At 35.0% G+C, this 13,930-nt stretch overlaps 1 protein-coding gene across 1 annotated transcript; it reads right to left on the bottom strand.

Annotated features, from left to right (window-relative positions):
• Positions 1–1,080: 1,080 nt before the first annotated feature.
• LOC132311499 (uncharacterized) lies at positions 1,081–9,400 on the bottom strand. The gene is made up of 4 exons (XM_059809412.1): positions 9,089–9,400; positions 8,652–8,785; positions 2,321–2,425; positions 1,081–1,764 (listed from the first exon to the last, which is right to left on the bottom strand). Exons 1-4 carry the CDS (start codon positions 9,158–9,160, stop codon positions 1,323–1,325), a joined length of 753 nt encoding a protein of 250 aa, XP_059665395.1. The 5' UTR covers positions 9,161–9,400; the 3' UTR covers positions 1,081–1,322.
• Positions 9,401–13,930: the final 4,530 nt, after the last annotated feature.

Raw genomic sequence — 13,930 nt, 5'->3', positions numbered from 1 at the left:
TGCTTTTGAGTGGTGTGAATGATATTTATGGTCCTAGAAACTAATACTTAGATTGGGCTTTTCAAGTGGATTATTTATTATTATTATTATTATTATTTTGGTAAATAACTTTTCAAGTGAGTTACTTCAAAAATTACTTTCTTTGCACTCATCCAAGACTATCTTCTACCCAAGTCTTTAATCTTCAATTATTTAGCTTTAGGTAGAAGTCTTTTATCTTTAACTTCATTGTCTTGATCTTTAAGAAGAAGTCTTTGACTTCATTGTCTTTTATTGTTTTTTTCCTAGTTTGACTGCATTGTCTTTGATTTTAGATTTTTTCATCTTTCAAGTATAAGATTCTTCTTAGTTTTTGCCATTCATCCACAAACTCACTTGAGTTTATTACGAGTTACCATAATTAACAAAAACTTAAGCAGACGTTAAATCCAACCCCTTCAATAATTTGTCATCACCAAATACCATTGGTTTGAAACCCTAGGGCCTAACAGTAATATTTTCTATAATATGCCAATACTGGTGCTACATCACACTCAATCTGGGCCAGGTGCTCGAGGATAACCAAAATGTGCTACATCACACTTATTGTCAGATTTTTTTTAATCTAACAATAATTTCAGGTAAATTTCAAATGTTTCACCAAATTGGGTCAAGAAGTTTATAATACCAATCGACAATTAACTCATTAAAAACAAATGACTTTATAAGAGTTGCCAAAGTCGAATAATTATAATCTGTTTCAGCTTTACATGGTCAAAAATCCATCTTTTATCCTGCATTACATCAATAATAAAAAGTGCTCTTGAAACAACAATTAACGGCTTTTTCTATCCATGCTTTTAGCTCAACAATTTCACCCGCGAAAAACCCCAATAAAGTGGTTAACCGCCACAAGAAAAATGAACTCAATAACCTTTTATTTCTGGAGACATAGTAGGCCTAACATGATGGGCAAAATCATCTTAATTTTGGACACCATAATCCAACTTATGTTAATCTTAACAAAACGACTTCATTGAGCTTCACCTGAAATTTCTTTCTGCTAAATTTTTCTTTTACGGAAATTACGGATCACGGAAGTAAGATAATCAAATAATGTACACCACAGAAACCCATATAAACAAGGTTGCTGGAAGAACTGAATAGTCAGGGATGTAAACCTGGAAAGGTACAGTAGGGCATTGATCAAGCCCATTTATAACAGGTATCTAACCTACTACCGAGTCAATTGTGTTATTATTTCACAAACTTGAAAGCAAGGAACAACTGTACAAGGAGCGACGAATTTGAAGGTCTCTGTACTAGAGAGTACTCGGAGACGGTCACTTCCGACCCAATCTGACCAAAAGCTGCTCATGTTTTGCAGCGGCAGCCTTATCAGCAGCTTCACGCTTCAGTGCCCTCTTCGCTCGTCGCCCCACCGAATCTTTTGCAGCAGCAGCTTCCTTCTTCTTAGGCTGACGTGACGAACCAGCACCAGAGTCCTGTGTATTTGGTCGATGGATGACTGGCCTTGCTTCTTGCCTTCCAGCGCTAACATATCCATTATCCCCCCATCTGCGGTTACCAATGCGGAGGTTTGATGAACTGCTATAGTATACCTCATCCGGATCGTCATCTTCATCCTCATACTCATACTCATATGAATAAAAAAGATATGCATCTCCATCATCCACCTCTTCGTGATACTCCACTACCAAAGGCTTAAACCATGAAGCCCTGAGAAGAAGGCACACACTCTCCTCGAACATGTAATCGTGGATGCTGTTCAAAGTGGGACATAAACATCTCATAAGAATTTTTATTTCTTTTTTAACTATGATGTATGGTACAAAATCTCTCTTAAGTATCCCTAAAAGCAGTGTAGTCTACTCGTAATATTTTCTTTCTTTCTTTTTTTTTTTTTTTCTTTCTTTCTTTTTTTGTATTTTAACCATCATCAATATTAAAACACCGTAAAATAATATCTAGAAGCCCCAAACTTTTAGCTCATATTCCCTTTTACTTGTATCACACCTTCTAATCTACTTATCGGTAACTAAATAATAGGTTTACATATACGAAGTATTGATTCCCCTCACCTGAGCATCCATTTAAATACTACTGTAGAACACCGTTTCTTAAAATAGTTTCCCTTTCATCAATATTTTCCTCATGTTTTTACAAGTACCCCTGGCAACAAAGATCCCAAACCTCTCATTTTCATAAATACTTGATGATCTTACCTCACTAATTATTTTGACCAAAAAAAAAGTCATTTTTACTTCACAATTAAAAGACCAGAGAATTATATAATGAGCAAGAAGGAATTCTGTTGTACCTGCCATCAAGTGAACGATGTATATTGAGGGACTCAAATGGATGTTTACACTGAGGGCATGTCGGTTTCTCTCTGTATGTGGCCCACTGAAGTATACAGGTCACACTACATGAGAACAATGAAAAGAAATCTAGTTAACATTACAATGACATACATATTTCACGTTCAAATTCCTATATTGCAACTGAGATATGGCAAGAAAACCAATTAACAGACATATTTGTAGTCACATTCCAAGCTCATATTGTTTAACTAATCACCTTGAGCAAACTGATGAGATTGCAAGCATTGTAAAGCACATCAAATGTTCCACCATTTACAAATTAATATTCCAACAAAATCAGTATTGTCAGCTTGATGTATAACAATGCACTTGTACTCAACCATGGATTGAAAGCACATAATAATGAAGTTAAAACAAAAAGAAAACATAGCAAAATTTTAAAATCCAACTGCAACTAGAACCCAAAAAATAAACAAAAGAGGAAGATTAATTAGTGATTATTGAAGTGTCATTGATTAATATAGAAGACAGGACACGTGGATACAGAAAGATGGAGAGAGAGATGTTGTGAACTATTAAAATTAAGTGGTATCAATGACGTAATTAGATATATTAGAATAATCAGTTTCAATAACACATACAGAACTGTATCAAGTAGAATAAATTAAACTGCTCCACTTATTCAGTCGATTCAAACTGAACAGATACAGAATAATTCACAATCTGTTTTTTGTTGGGGGGCAGCGGAAACGTAACAACAAAGACAAATCACAAAATAAAACATCCGATTTACGCGGGGAACGGATGAGGAAATATTCCACTATAATCATATAGATATTCCGGCAATTGAGAATTTCCAACACCGGAACATGTAACCACTCTTACCCAAGAGTTCTTCTCTGTGTACTCCATGAGACTCCCCCTCGACATCAGTATTCACTCTTACCAAACCCGTAATAAGGCTAAATCTCTCTCAACTCAGAACTCTCAACAATAACCCAGGTATTTATATATAGAATCCAAAACCCAATTTCTTGTTGCATATGGATTACAATTCCTTAGAGCCAAGACTTGCCTAACAAGAAATTCCCTAGAGGTCATGATGTAGACAAGGGAGACTTGAAGAATTCAAAGGCTAAAAGTTCAAAGAACTAAGGCTGAAATTTGCAGTTTTGATAGTGGATACGTAGGAAAACAAAGGAGAAGTGGCTGGAAATTCAAATAAACAGATTGGTATAGAGAGAGGATTTGAAAATAAGAAGAAAAAAAAGCCAATTGGCATCACACCATCAGAAAACAAAAACCTATTGAAATCACTCCAACAGGGCCTAGGTATCACACCTAGAGAAGGCCCCACACCCTTGGAATTTGTGAATCACTCACAAAAAAATCTCAAAGGATATTTTTATTCATTCATTCACTGAGTAATCAGAATTACATAGTATCCTATTTATAATAACTGATGACCAATGGATTACCCTACAATGGAGGTAATCAAAAGTTGACTCTAGCTTAATAAAGTAACAAATAACTTAGTTGATACAATTTACAAAAACAATGCAATTTCACCATAATTGATGCAATTACCAAAATAATGCAAATTGACCAAACCCTCTAATTATGCAAGACCCCAAGTGGACCCCCCAACGTCTAGCATGTGCCAAATTAAGGTTTGAGCCTTAGAACCCTCCTTGCCACGCCTTTTATTTACTTTAAAAGGCTCCTGACATTGTCCTCTACTTGCTGCCACTGTTCTCTACCAATTCTCTCTGGCTTGGAAAAACTCGGCTCCGACGAGTTAAAGGGATAAAATTGCGCACAAGTGTGCAAAGAGTAAGAAAATTTCAGCCTTGTATTCAGCAATTTCCTTAATTTGCACCAAAAAACAACGCATAAACTTCAGAGCTCGATCAGAAATAATAGTGTTATGTAACCCATGAAGTCGGACAACTTTTGAAAAGAAGGTTTGGCATTGTGGAAAGCATTGGAGGTCTTAGAACATAGTTCTAGGCAACCCCAGAACAAAATCAGAATCTGACCCCCCACCTCTGACACCAACTCTACCATGTCGAAAATCAAGGCTATCCTTCCATGAATGTATTCAAGCAAGAACATAAAGAGCAACCCAGTTGGTTCCATCTAGGTACTATGCTCCCGAATCGAATAGGCAAATGTTGTTAGGATAAAGTCCTAAACATGTTTTCTCCTCTAGTTTATAATGCATAATTGCTGCATTAGGACCAACTGAGGAAATAGTAGGAAAACTTAACCCTCTAAAATGCTCTTTTAATGCACGAGACCCCTCTAGCTTATCACTTGCAGGATTAGTTTCTTCTGGCAATTGGTTTTTCCAGACCTCATCTACCAAGTTGGTGGATATTTGAACCAGCTTCTGTTGCTTCTTGGCACAACCATGCTCCCATTTCTTTACAGTGCTCACTAATATACACCAAGTATCTACTCCAACAGCCGCATCTTTTGGCAGATTCGGAATAGAAGTACTATCTATCCAGGACACTTTGAATGGTTGTGGATATGGTTTGGTGGAAAATTTGAGACACTTAACCATGGCTGGGGAGACAACATTTGGGCTGTCACTGTCATCCATAATAGGCTTCCAAGCTTGGTTTCCACAATGAACTTCCATCTGAAAATTAGAGTTAAGCAGCCCATCTTCATCTTCAACTTCAGGGTCTTCAAGGATTTGGGTTGTGCAAAGTTTGAGACGCTTAACCATGGCTGCGGAGATCCACAAAGAAATTGCATCTGAGAATTAGATGTGAGTCGCCCATCTTCGCCATCAACTTTAGGGTCTTCAAGGATGCGCGTCACAACGGAGATGGAGGAAACGTTCTCCCCAACTTCTTTCACATGATCAGTGTTGCAATTCTCATCATCAGGCAGGTTCTCACGATCCTTGCTAGCCATCGTACTCTTTCCTCCAAAATGAGCCATGTCATAGAAAGATGCATTTGATCCACCATTTGGCAGCAGCATGGTGGGTTGTCAGTGTGCTGCACATTCCATCACTTGACTTATTTGGAATATCTCCAACGGCATCATGTGGTTCATGATGATTCACTTCCAATGGATTTCTTGGAAACTCTAACATGGGAGGTAGTGGTGGGTCAGCCTTCAATTCACGCATTTGCTGGGAGTGTAAAGGTGGTTGTAGATCACAATTTTTGCCATCATTAATACCAAATGCAAATCCTTCTTCAAGGGCTACAGATTTGTTAAACAGCCGCAAAATTCAAGCTCCTATCTTATCACATCGAGCATTCAAACCTTTAAGTTGTTCCAAAATATGTAACAGCAACTCAATCTCCTGATTGGTATCAATCTTTCGTTTCCTGGTCGTGTAAACATAATGTCAACTTAGGCTCTGATTACGACAAGGGAGACTTAAAGAATTCAGAGGCCGAAAGTTCAAAGATCTAGTTCTGAAATTTGGAGGTTTGATAGTAGAAATGTAGGAAAACAAAGGAGAAGTGGCAGGAAATTCGAACAGATAGATTGGTAGAGAGAGAGGATTTGAAAATAAGAAAAAAAATCCTATTGGCATCAAACCAACAGAAAACAAAAACATATTGGAATCACTCCAACAGGTCCTAGGTATCACACCTAGAGAAGGCCTCACCCCCTCGGAATTTGTGAATCACTCACAAAGAAATCTCAAAGGATATTTTTATTCATTCATTCACTGAGTAATCAGAATTACAAATTATCCTTCTTATAATAACTTATGACCCTTGGATTACCCTACAATGGAGGTAATCAAAAGTTGGCTCTAGCCTTAATAAATAACTTAATTGATGCAATTTACCAAAACAATGCAATTTCACCATAATTGATGCAATTACCAAAATAATGCAATTTGACCAAACCCCCTAATTATGCAAGACTCCAAGTGGACTCCCATCATCTAGCATGTGCCAAATAAAGGTTTGAGCCTTAGAACCCTCCTTGCCACACCTTTTATATACAGTAAAAGGCTGTTGCCACTGTCCTACACTTGCTGCCACTGTTCTCTACCAGGCCAAGACTTGCCTAACAAGAAATTACCATATAAAGTACGACTCTAAATCAAAGTAATTATTGATAGAATTTGAGACAAAAATCCTAACAGTTTTTGACATGTGTCACATAAAGTGAGAGTCCAACCAAACTAGCTCCCTCTGTTTCAGTTTAAAGCATTCTCCAATAATTCATCTACTTGACATTTCCTAAATAACAAATCCCCTTGCAATCAGCTCAATAGTCCCATTTTAGTGTTCAATTGTTGACAGCCATTAACATAATGTTAAAATTTCCCAAGTTTCCGGAATTGGTTAAAAATGAAGTTCTTAGCTCTTTAGGTTCAACTCTCTATTTCCAAAATTTCAATATCTTATCCATTCAGACGGGTCTGGGGAGTAATGTGCAGCCTATCTTTGCATGTAGAAAGACTGTTTCCCATTTCGAACCAAAACCTCCAAGCACAATGGAGCAAACTTACCATTTTTAAAGACTGAACTCAAGGAAATCCAGAAAACTCAAGAATCAGTTTGCAAATTAAAGGAGTTGCAAACAGACGGTTTAGTGAGAATGTACTAAAGCAATTATGACTAGGGCTGGGGGTGTGTGGAAACAATTAAAGAGAAAATCCAAAAAGCTGCCTCGCAGAATATATATCCTGTCTTTGTTTCAATTCAAACTATCAGACTGTGAGACCACGGAGACAACATTCACTTGTAAGAATAAACATGTGTGCATAATATATATATATATATGTATAATTATACATATATATATATATAGAGAGAGAGAGAGAGAGAGTAAGAGAGAAAAATAAGAGGGGTAATGTGTGGGCGTGTGTGTGTGTGTGAGTGAGAGTGAGAGTGAGAGACGGTGTACTCCCGAATGATACAGATATCACCATAAAAAAAGGGTGGATCTAAAAGTCTCACCTTGGAGTCACAGTAAATGATAAAACTAATATATATATATATGTGTGTGTGTGTTAAGGATCACGAACAACCAAGACATATGGCATAACATGACACAGGACACAGCACTATCATATTTTCAAAATGTAAAGTACGAAGCAGCATGATTGCCAGCACAGAAACGAATAGAGTTCCATTGCACTAACGAACTCGCTCCAAATTGGTTGAAGCCCAATCTCAGAAGATATTAAACAATTCACATAAAGATCATAAATAGAACTTCAAACATCATGAGAAATGCACAAATTAACAGGGAGAGATATATAGGGACTAGGGAGAGATCTCAATCCATGTAGACCACCTCAATTATTACACGAGCGGCCCATCTCAGACCTAAAGATAAGCATTGTGTATTCGACAAACAAGTATGAATTGATGAACTTACTTAGCTCACAAAGAAACATCTATGGTTGGTTGCTTAGGAAGACCAAAAACTTAAGATGATAATAGTTTCTAATTCTTATAGAAATCAAATGGTATTTGGAAAATGAAACTGACAGGAAAATGATACAAGTAAATCTAGCATTTTTACTGAAGGGCAAAGCTACTACTAAATTTCATATCAACAAATATGATGTAGCATCATATAATACCACATCAAGTTTTAAAGGGAACTTGCTCAGAATCCCACATCATTATGCTTGTAACAAATACTGTAGAAAATAGATAAACAAAACATATAAGAAACTCTCATTATATTTATTGTACCTATTTGCCACTTCTTTTTCAAATGTCTATAAATTACGAGTTCACATATTCTTGATTTTACAAAACCCAGGTTCAAAATAAGATCAGTAAACAAAAAGGTGAACTTTCAACTTAAGATAGAAGTTTCACTTGAGAATGTCACCCATAAACCTACTTATAATCCCCAGGTCTAAACAAAGTGCTAGGCTGTTAAGTTGATACAAGTACTAAACTTCCATCTGTGTATCACAAGCCACGTCATTTGATTTTTCTTCATACACTTTCTCCTAATCAAATTTCATAATTGTGATGGTGTTTTATCAGATATGGATCAGAATCTCATTTTCCACATGCACAGAAAGCTCCTTCCTACCCAAGGAAAAACTACACATGCATAGTTTATTGTTTTCTACCACCCTGATAATGTCCAAAAACACAAAAAGCAATTCTTAACTAGGGGAAAAAAAAAAAAAAAAAAAAACAATTCTTCCTCCCCGTGTAATCACAACTCAACTCAATTCGTTAGACAATGCAAAAGCAATTATTACAGTACACCATAACAATCACTATAACCCCAAAACTAAAAGACACAAAATGACAAAAACACAAGGTAAGGTAATGCAAAATAAATTCAAAAGTGATTTCGACAAACCAGTAGGCGTGCTCGCAACCTTTTACAAGAGCAGTTTCTTGAAGTGCTATCTTATCCAAACAGATCGCACACAACCCGTGATGATTCTCACAATCAACTGCTTGATGATCCCCAATTGGACCCTCCAGTTCCGTCTGAAAACACTTATGAGCTATCAGATCCAGTCAAACAACAAGAACATAACTCTTAATTTCATTTCCAACAAAATGTACAAACAGAAAATGAACAAAAACACTTTCAAAATCCTAATCCGGATTCTAATCTAAGTGTTTTTCAATTAATTCAACAGAACATCCATCTAAGCTAAATCAAGGCAACAAAAGAAATAAGATCGCAATACTTTCTCTCGTTTTTTCCGTTTCTCAGCAACCAAACAAGATCCGCTCCAAACAGTTGGGAAATGAAAAATTAACGAAGATCCAACAACAAATGCTCACCTGCTTTTCAATAGAGAGATTCTCAAGGGCGTTGCTTAGCTGTTGATCGTTGTTCTCAACGAGTGCAGTCATGGTGATAAATTTAGGGCAAAAAATAAATAAGTAGATTTATATATAGATATATGTATATATATATATAAATATAGAGAGAGGCGGAAAGCTGTAGAGAGAGAAACTATACAAAGACAACTTTACAAAGAAATTGAAAGAGATTCTGAAGAATTATTCTGATTCCTAGAGAGAGGAGAGAGAGGGGAAAGCCCTGTATTGGGGACGAAGCCCCAGGACAAGAGGGATAAATTGTGGATGGCATAAAAGCGGCGAATAATAACGTATAGTTAAAATATTTCTCTCTAGGGTTGAGAGAGGCGGTGTGACCGGGGTTTATGTGAAGACACGTGTCAATAAGGGTGAAAAGTGGTCACAGAACAATCACTGTCCTGTGGTTTAGGGTAATTTGGAGCGATGTGGGAAACGGGGTTGAGAGAAGTTTTTTCCTTTTGACTTGTCGGTGGAGTCTCGACTCGGACCAGATGGTTTCGTGACGGCTGCGTAACATGAACGAACACACGTCTTCCTCTCTATTTTTTAAGGATAAAGAGAGGTATGTTTTTGGGGAGGAATATTCTTATTTCAAAGAAAATATTCGGTTTTCGGTTGTTCTAGCAAAAAAAATTTAGGGTAATGTACACCCTTTAAGGTTTGATAAAAGACACTTTTTTTTTTGAACGAAGACGCTTTTTAAATGTTCAAAAATGGACAAATACACCTCTTTATATAAAAAATTGACTAAATTACCCTTTGATTGTTTTGGAGACTTTTTTAACTTTATAATTTAATAAATTGGACCAATCTACCCTCATGAATAATTTATGTATAAAAAAAAGTAAAAAAAAAAATTATATTGTTCACTTTTTTTTTTTTCTTTTTTTGTTATTTACTTTATAAATATCCCAATTTCTTATAAAGGAAAATAAGTACCAGTATAACTTTATGCATCTTAACTTTATGGATGCCTTCGTTTTTTTTTTCCCCCTTTGTTTTATTATTTTTTTTCCCTTTGTTTTATTATTATTTTTTCACTTGGTTTTATTATTATTTTTTTTCCCTTTTATATTGGGAAATACATAATATTTGATATATAATTTAAGATGCATAAAGTTATACTAGTACCATATTTTTTATTTTTAAGGAAAAGAGATTGGTTTAATTTTTTTAGATGAAAGAATTTTAGCATCTTAATATAAAAATAAAAAAGAAAAATAAGTAATAACAAAATATAATTTATTTGAAATATATATATTAGATCAAAAAATCATTTTAGACGTCTACATTTTTAAGAAGTTAGAACATTTATAAAGTAACTAACAAAAAATATATATATTGAACAATAAAAAGTTTTTTTTTTCTTTACTTTTTTTTTTATGCATAAATTGTTCATGAGGGTAGATTGATTCAATTTATTAAATTGTAAAGTTAAAAAAGTCTCATAAATGGTGAAAGGGTAATTTGGTCAATTTTTCACGTAAAGGGGTGTCTTTGTCCATTTTTGAACCTTCAAGTGGTGTCTTTGTCCAAAAAATAGGTAAATTTTCTCTGAGTGTCCTTTTGCCAAATCTCAGGGGGTGTGGCTGTACTTTATCCTAAAATTTAATGCGGCTCAATGGCCTATTTATCAGGGTGAGTATTTTTTTTTTTTTTTTTTTCTTTTTTAAAGGCCTGTTTGTCTAGTGTCTTTGTTTCGTATTTTTGTTTTTACTAATTACTGTAATGAAACAAAAGCACGAAACATATTTGATAATATTTGTTGTGCTTTTGAATAGTACCGAAATAAAAATAAAACAAATTAAGCAAGTTTGAATTTGTTTGTACTCGTTTCTTTCATTTATGGGCTCAACTTGAACTTGGCTTAAAATTATGACAGTCTCAAAATATTGAGTTTAGACTTAACTCGTAGTTATTTTGAAAAGTTTGAGCTTGATTCGTTTAATAACAAAATTCGTTTAGGTTCGATTTGAGCTCGTGTTCAAGATCGTCTTCTCTTGTGGATGAACTTATATAAACTTATGTTCGTGGACTTACATTGATAAACCTATACAAATCCTATATTTATGAGCTTAAACGAGTTTATATTCACGAGCCTACAAGAGTCAAGTTCCATACTATTCAAGTTCGGTTTGTAAATTAAACGAGTCTAAAAATTTAGCTCGAGCTTGACTCGTGCTTAGCAAACAAGTCTCGAGCAGAATTTTAACGAGTTAAGCCTTAAACCAAAATGAGTCTTAGCGCAATTTTGATTAATGTGAATTTAATCCAATTTGCATTTTGACCAAATCTTTTTGGTACTCAAATTAAATTTAAGATAATACTTTCCTACTTACCGATGAATAGGAAGTTCATACTCACCCGCAAAAATAAAGTGACAAGTGTCCAACAATACAAACTAATAAAAATAAAAAATTTGAGAGGCTATCCGATTTAAACCCAATAGCATCCAAATCAAATCCTAATATGATTCTCAGTACGTCTCTATCTTTCTCACACTACCAAAACCCTAACATGTCTGTCTCTATCTCACGCTACTTACTTGCCCAATTATATTTTGTCTCTCACTCTCAGATGCTTAACCTTTTGTCCAACACCTCAGTTTTTCTCCATCACCATATAGCCCTATAAAAAGAGCATAGAAAACATTAAATTGTGGGAAACAGAAAACTGATATATCAAATTTCAAAACAAAAAACTTTCAAAACTTACAATAATTTAAGAAATTAAGAATCAAGAAGACTTTGTTTGAGAAAAGGTAATCAATCATTCGAGCAAGGTTGGGACATTGAAGGAGAGATGTTTAACAAATCAAGAATTTGTATTTGAAATTCCAATTCTTGGCAGAGGCTGACTACAACATTCAGAGGGATTGTGGAAGGTTGAGGCCCATTTGCAAATCCCTTGCAATTTTTTTTTTTTTTCGTATGATGTTTATATTGCACATTGAAAACATCATATTAAGATTTAATTTTGATCATATTGTTTTTTAAGAAAACATCATAATAACATCGTATTACCGTGAAAGTATGTGATAAGTGCTTTCGCGACAAGGTAGTGTGAGAGAGAGGGAGAATTAGGGTTTGATTTGAATCATGTTGGGTTTAACCTAGATAACATTATGAATCTTTTATTTTTTATTCAGTATTTTATATCACGGGACACTTATCACTCTGTTTTTGCACCACATCGATGGTAAGTATGATCACTGGTGAGTAGCTAACTACTGTCTTTAAATTTATGTAAGAGATACTATATTTGGATTGGGTTCAAAATAAAGGTATCTTGCAACTTAAACTATAACTTGAATGTGACTTATATTATTATTGGTAGGAAAAAAGATATAATTGTATGACTGTATTTTACCAACTACATAACCGACTTAATGTGAAAATTAGTGATTGGAATAAGTACCTAAAAATGAGATTTTGTTATTTTTAAAAGGTGACAAGAGTCATTGTTGGACTCTATTTATTAAAGTAACTACAAAAAAATGACCGATTTTTGTAATATTGTATTTACTTTAGAGGATTTGTCACTATGTGTCATTATTTTATCAGTTAGTAATTTCATATCATTAGTACAACTTGGGCACATGATTAAAAATTAAAATTAAACATCTGACCCAGAGAAGCTAAATTCTTAAACGTGGATCAATCTCTACCATTAATACATGGGTCAAGTGCAGAAAACACCCCTATAGTATGCTTACAGTACATATTGCACCCCTCGTGCAAAAAATATCTCTAAACTATAATATTTGTGCAAATAGGTTATACTCACACGTTTATGATAAAATTGAACTAAAATGCCCTTAGCTACACATTTAATAATATATATATAAAAAAATTAATATTTTGTAAAATGACTAAAAAGGGTAGCTAAAAAAAAAACCATCTTCCCTCCTCTTTTTTCTTTTTCCCCGGCCACAAGCTCCAAAGGCCTCTCCGGCAGCCTCCTCCCGCCCATCCGCAACTTCCACCTCTCCCTCCGTGACCTCGGCATCAACGAGATGCCGTCTACACCACCTTCACCTTCATTAACGACACCTTGATTGACGCCGTGCGCAGTAACCCAAAACTGAGATTTAAAGATAGTTGCAGAGGTCCCTGTCACCGGAGGTTTCATCTTTGGTGTGGCTGTTTTCGTTGCCTTTGCCATAGTCGTCTTGAAAGCTCCAGTTGACACCATCGTCGTCGTCGTGGCTCGCCGGTGCTAGATCGCAACGCGTGGTTCGCCACTTGTTAGGTGGGGTTGAAGAATGAGAAGAAGCGTGTTTGGTTAATGGAGTGATGGTGTCTCAAACCAGTTTGGCCTAACCCAAAACCAGTTTAGCCTAATCCAGCCAAAAAAAGAAGAAGTAATGTGCATATAACAACCCTATACTATGATATTAGTAGCATATACACCTCCTTGGATATTTTCGGAAGAGAAAAAAGGCAAAACGGGTATTACAACTCTAATTTATGTCAGATATCTGATTGAGGACTATTTTCACACAATTTGAAAAATTAGGGGTGTTTGTTAAACATTTTTTAAAATAGGGTTAAAAGTGTTACGCAAAATATACATTAGGGGTGTTTTTTACACTTGTCCCATATATACATGCATGCATACATATCTTGTGGAATAACAATTAAAAATCAGAGAAAAATATGAACTTCTGGAAATTGATTATTAGAATCTTCCTTTATCATTAATCTCCACACGAACTCTATTAGATTCAAACTTGCTTCTCTAAAATGGCTACACTAATAAGAAATAATGTTACCACCTAACTCCTACTTGATACATGTT

The sequence above is a fragment of the Cornus florida genome, unplaced genomic scaffold, assembly GCF_030987335.1.
Source record: "Cornus florida cultivar Cherokee Brave unplaced genomic scaffold, ASM3098733v1 CherokeeBrave_3.0.0_Hap2_Chr06, whole genome shotgun sequence".
Taxonomy (NCBI): domain Eukaryota; kingdom Viridiplantae; phylum Streptophyta; class Magnoliopsida; order Cornales; family Cornaceae; genus Cornus; species Cornus florida.
The sequence above is the reverse complement of the archived record's forward strand: the minus strand, read 5'-3'. Positions and strand labels throughout refer to the sequence as shown.

What these genes read in the sequence shown, in the direction of transcription:
- LOC132311499 (XM_059809412.1), bottom strand. Translation starts at nt 9,160, where the DNA reads ATGACTGCACTCGTTGAGAACAACGATCAACAGCTAAGCAACGCCCTT. An exon ending in ATCTCTCTATTGAAAAGCAG is followed by an intron (nt 8,786 to 9,088) that starts GTGAGCATTTGT and finishes AAGTGTTTTCAG; the next exon opens with ACGGAACTGGAGGGTCCAAT. An exon ending in GGTTGCGAGCACGCCTACTG is followed by an intron (nt 2,426 to 8,651) that starts GTTTGTCGAAAT and finishes GTTCTCATGTAG; the next exon opens with TGTGACCTGTATACTTCAGT.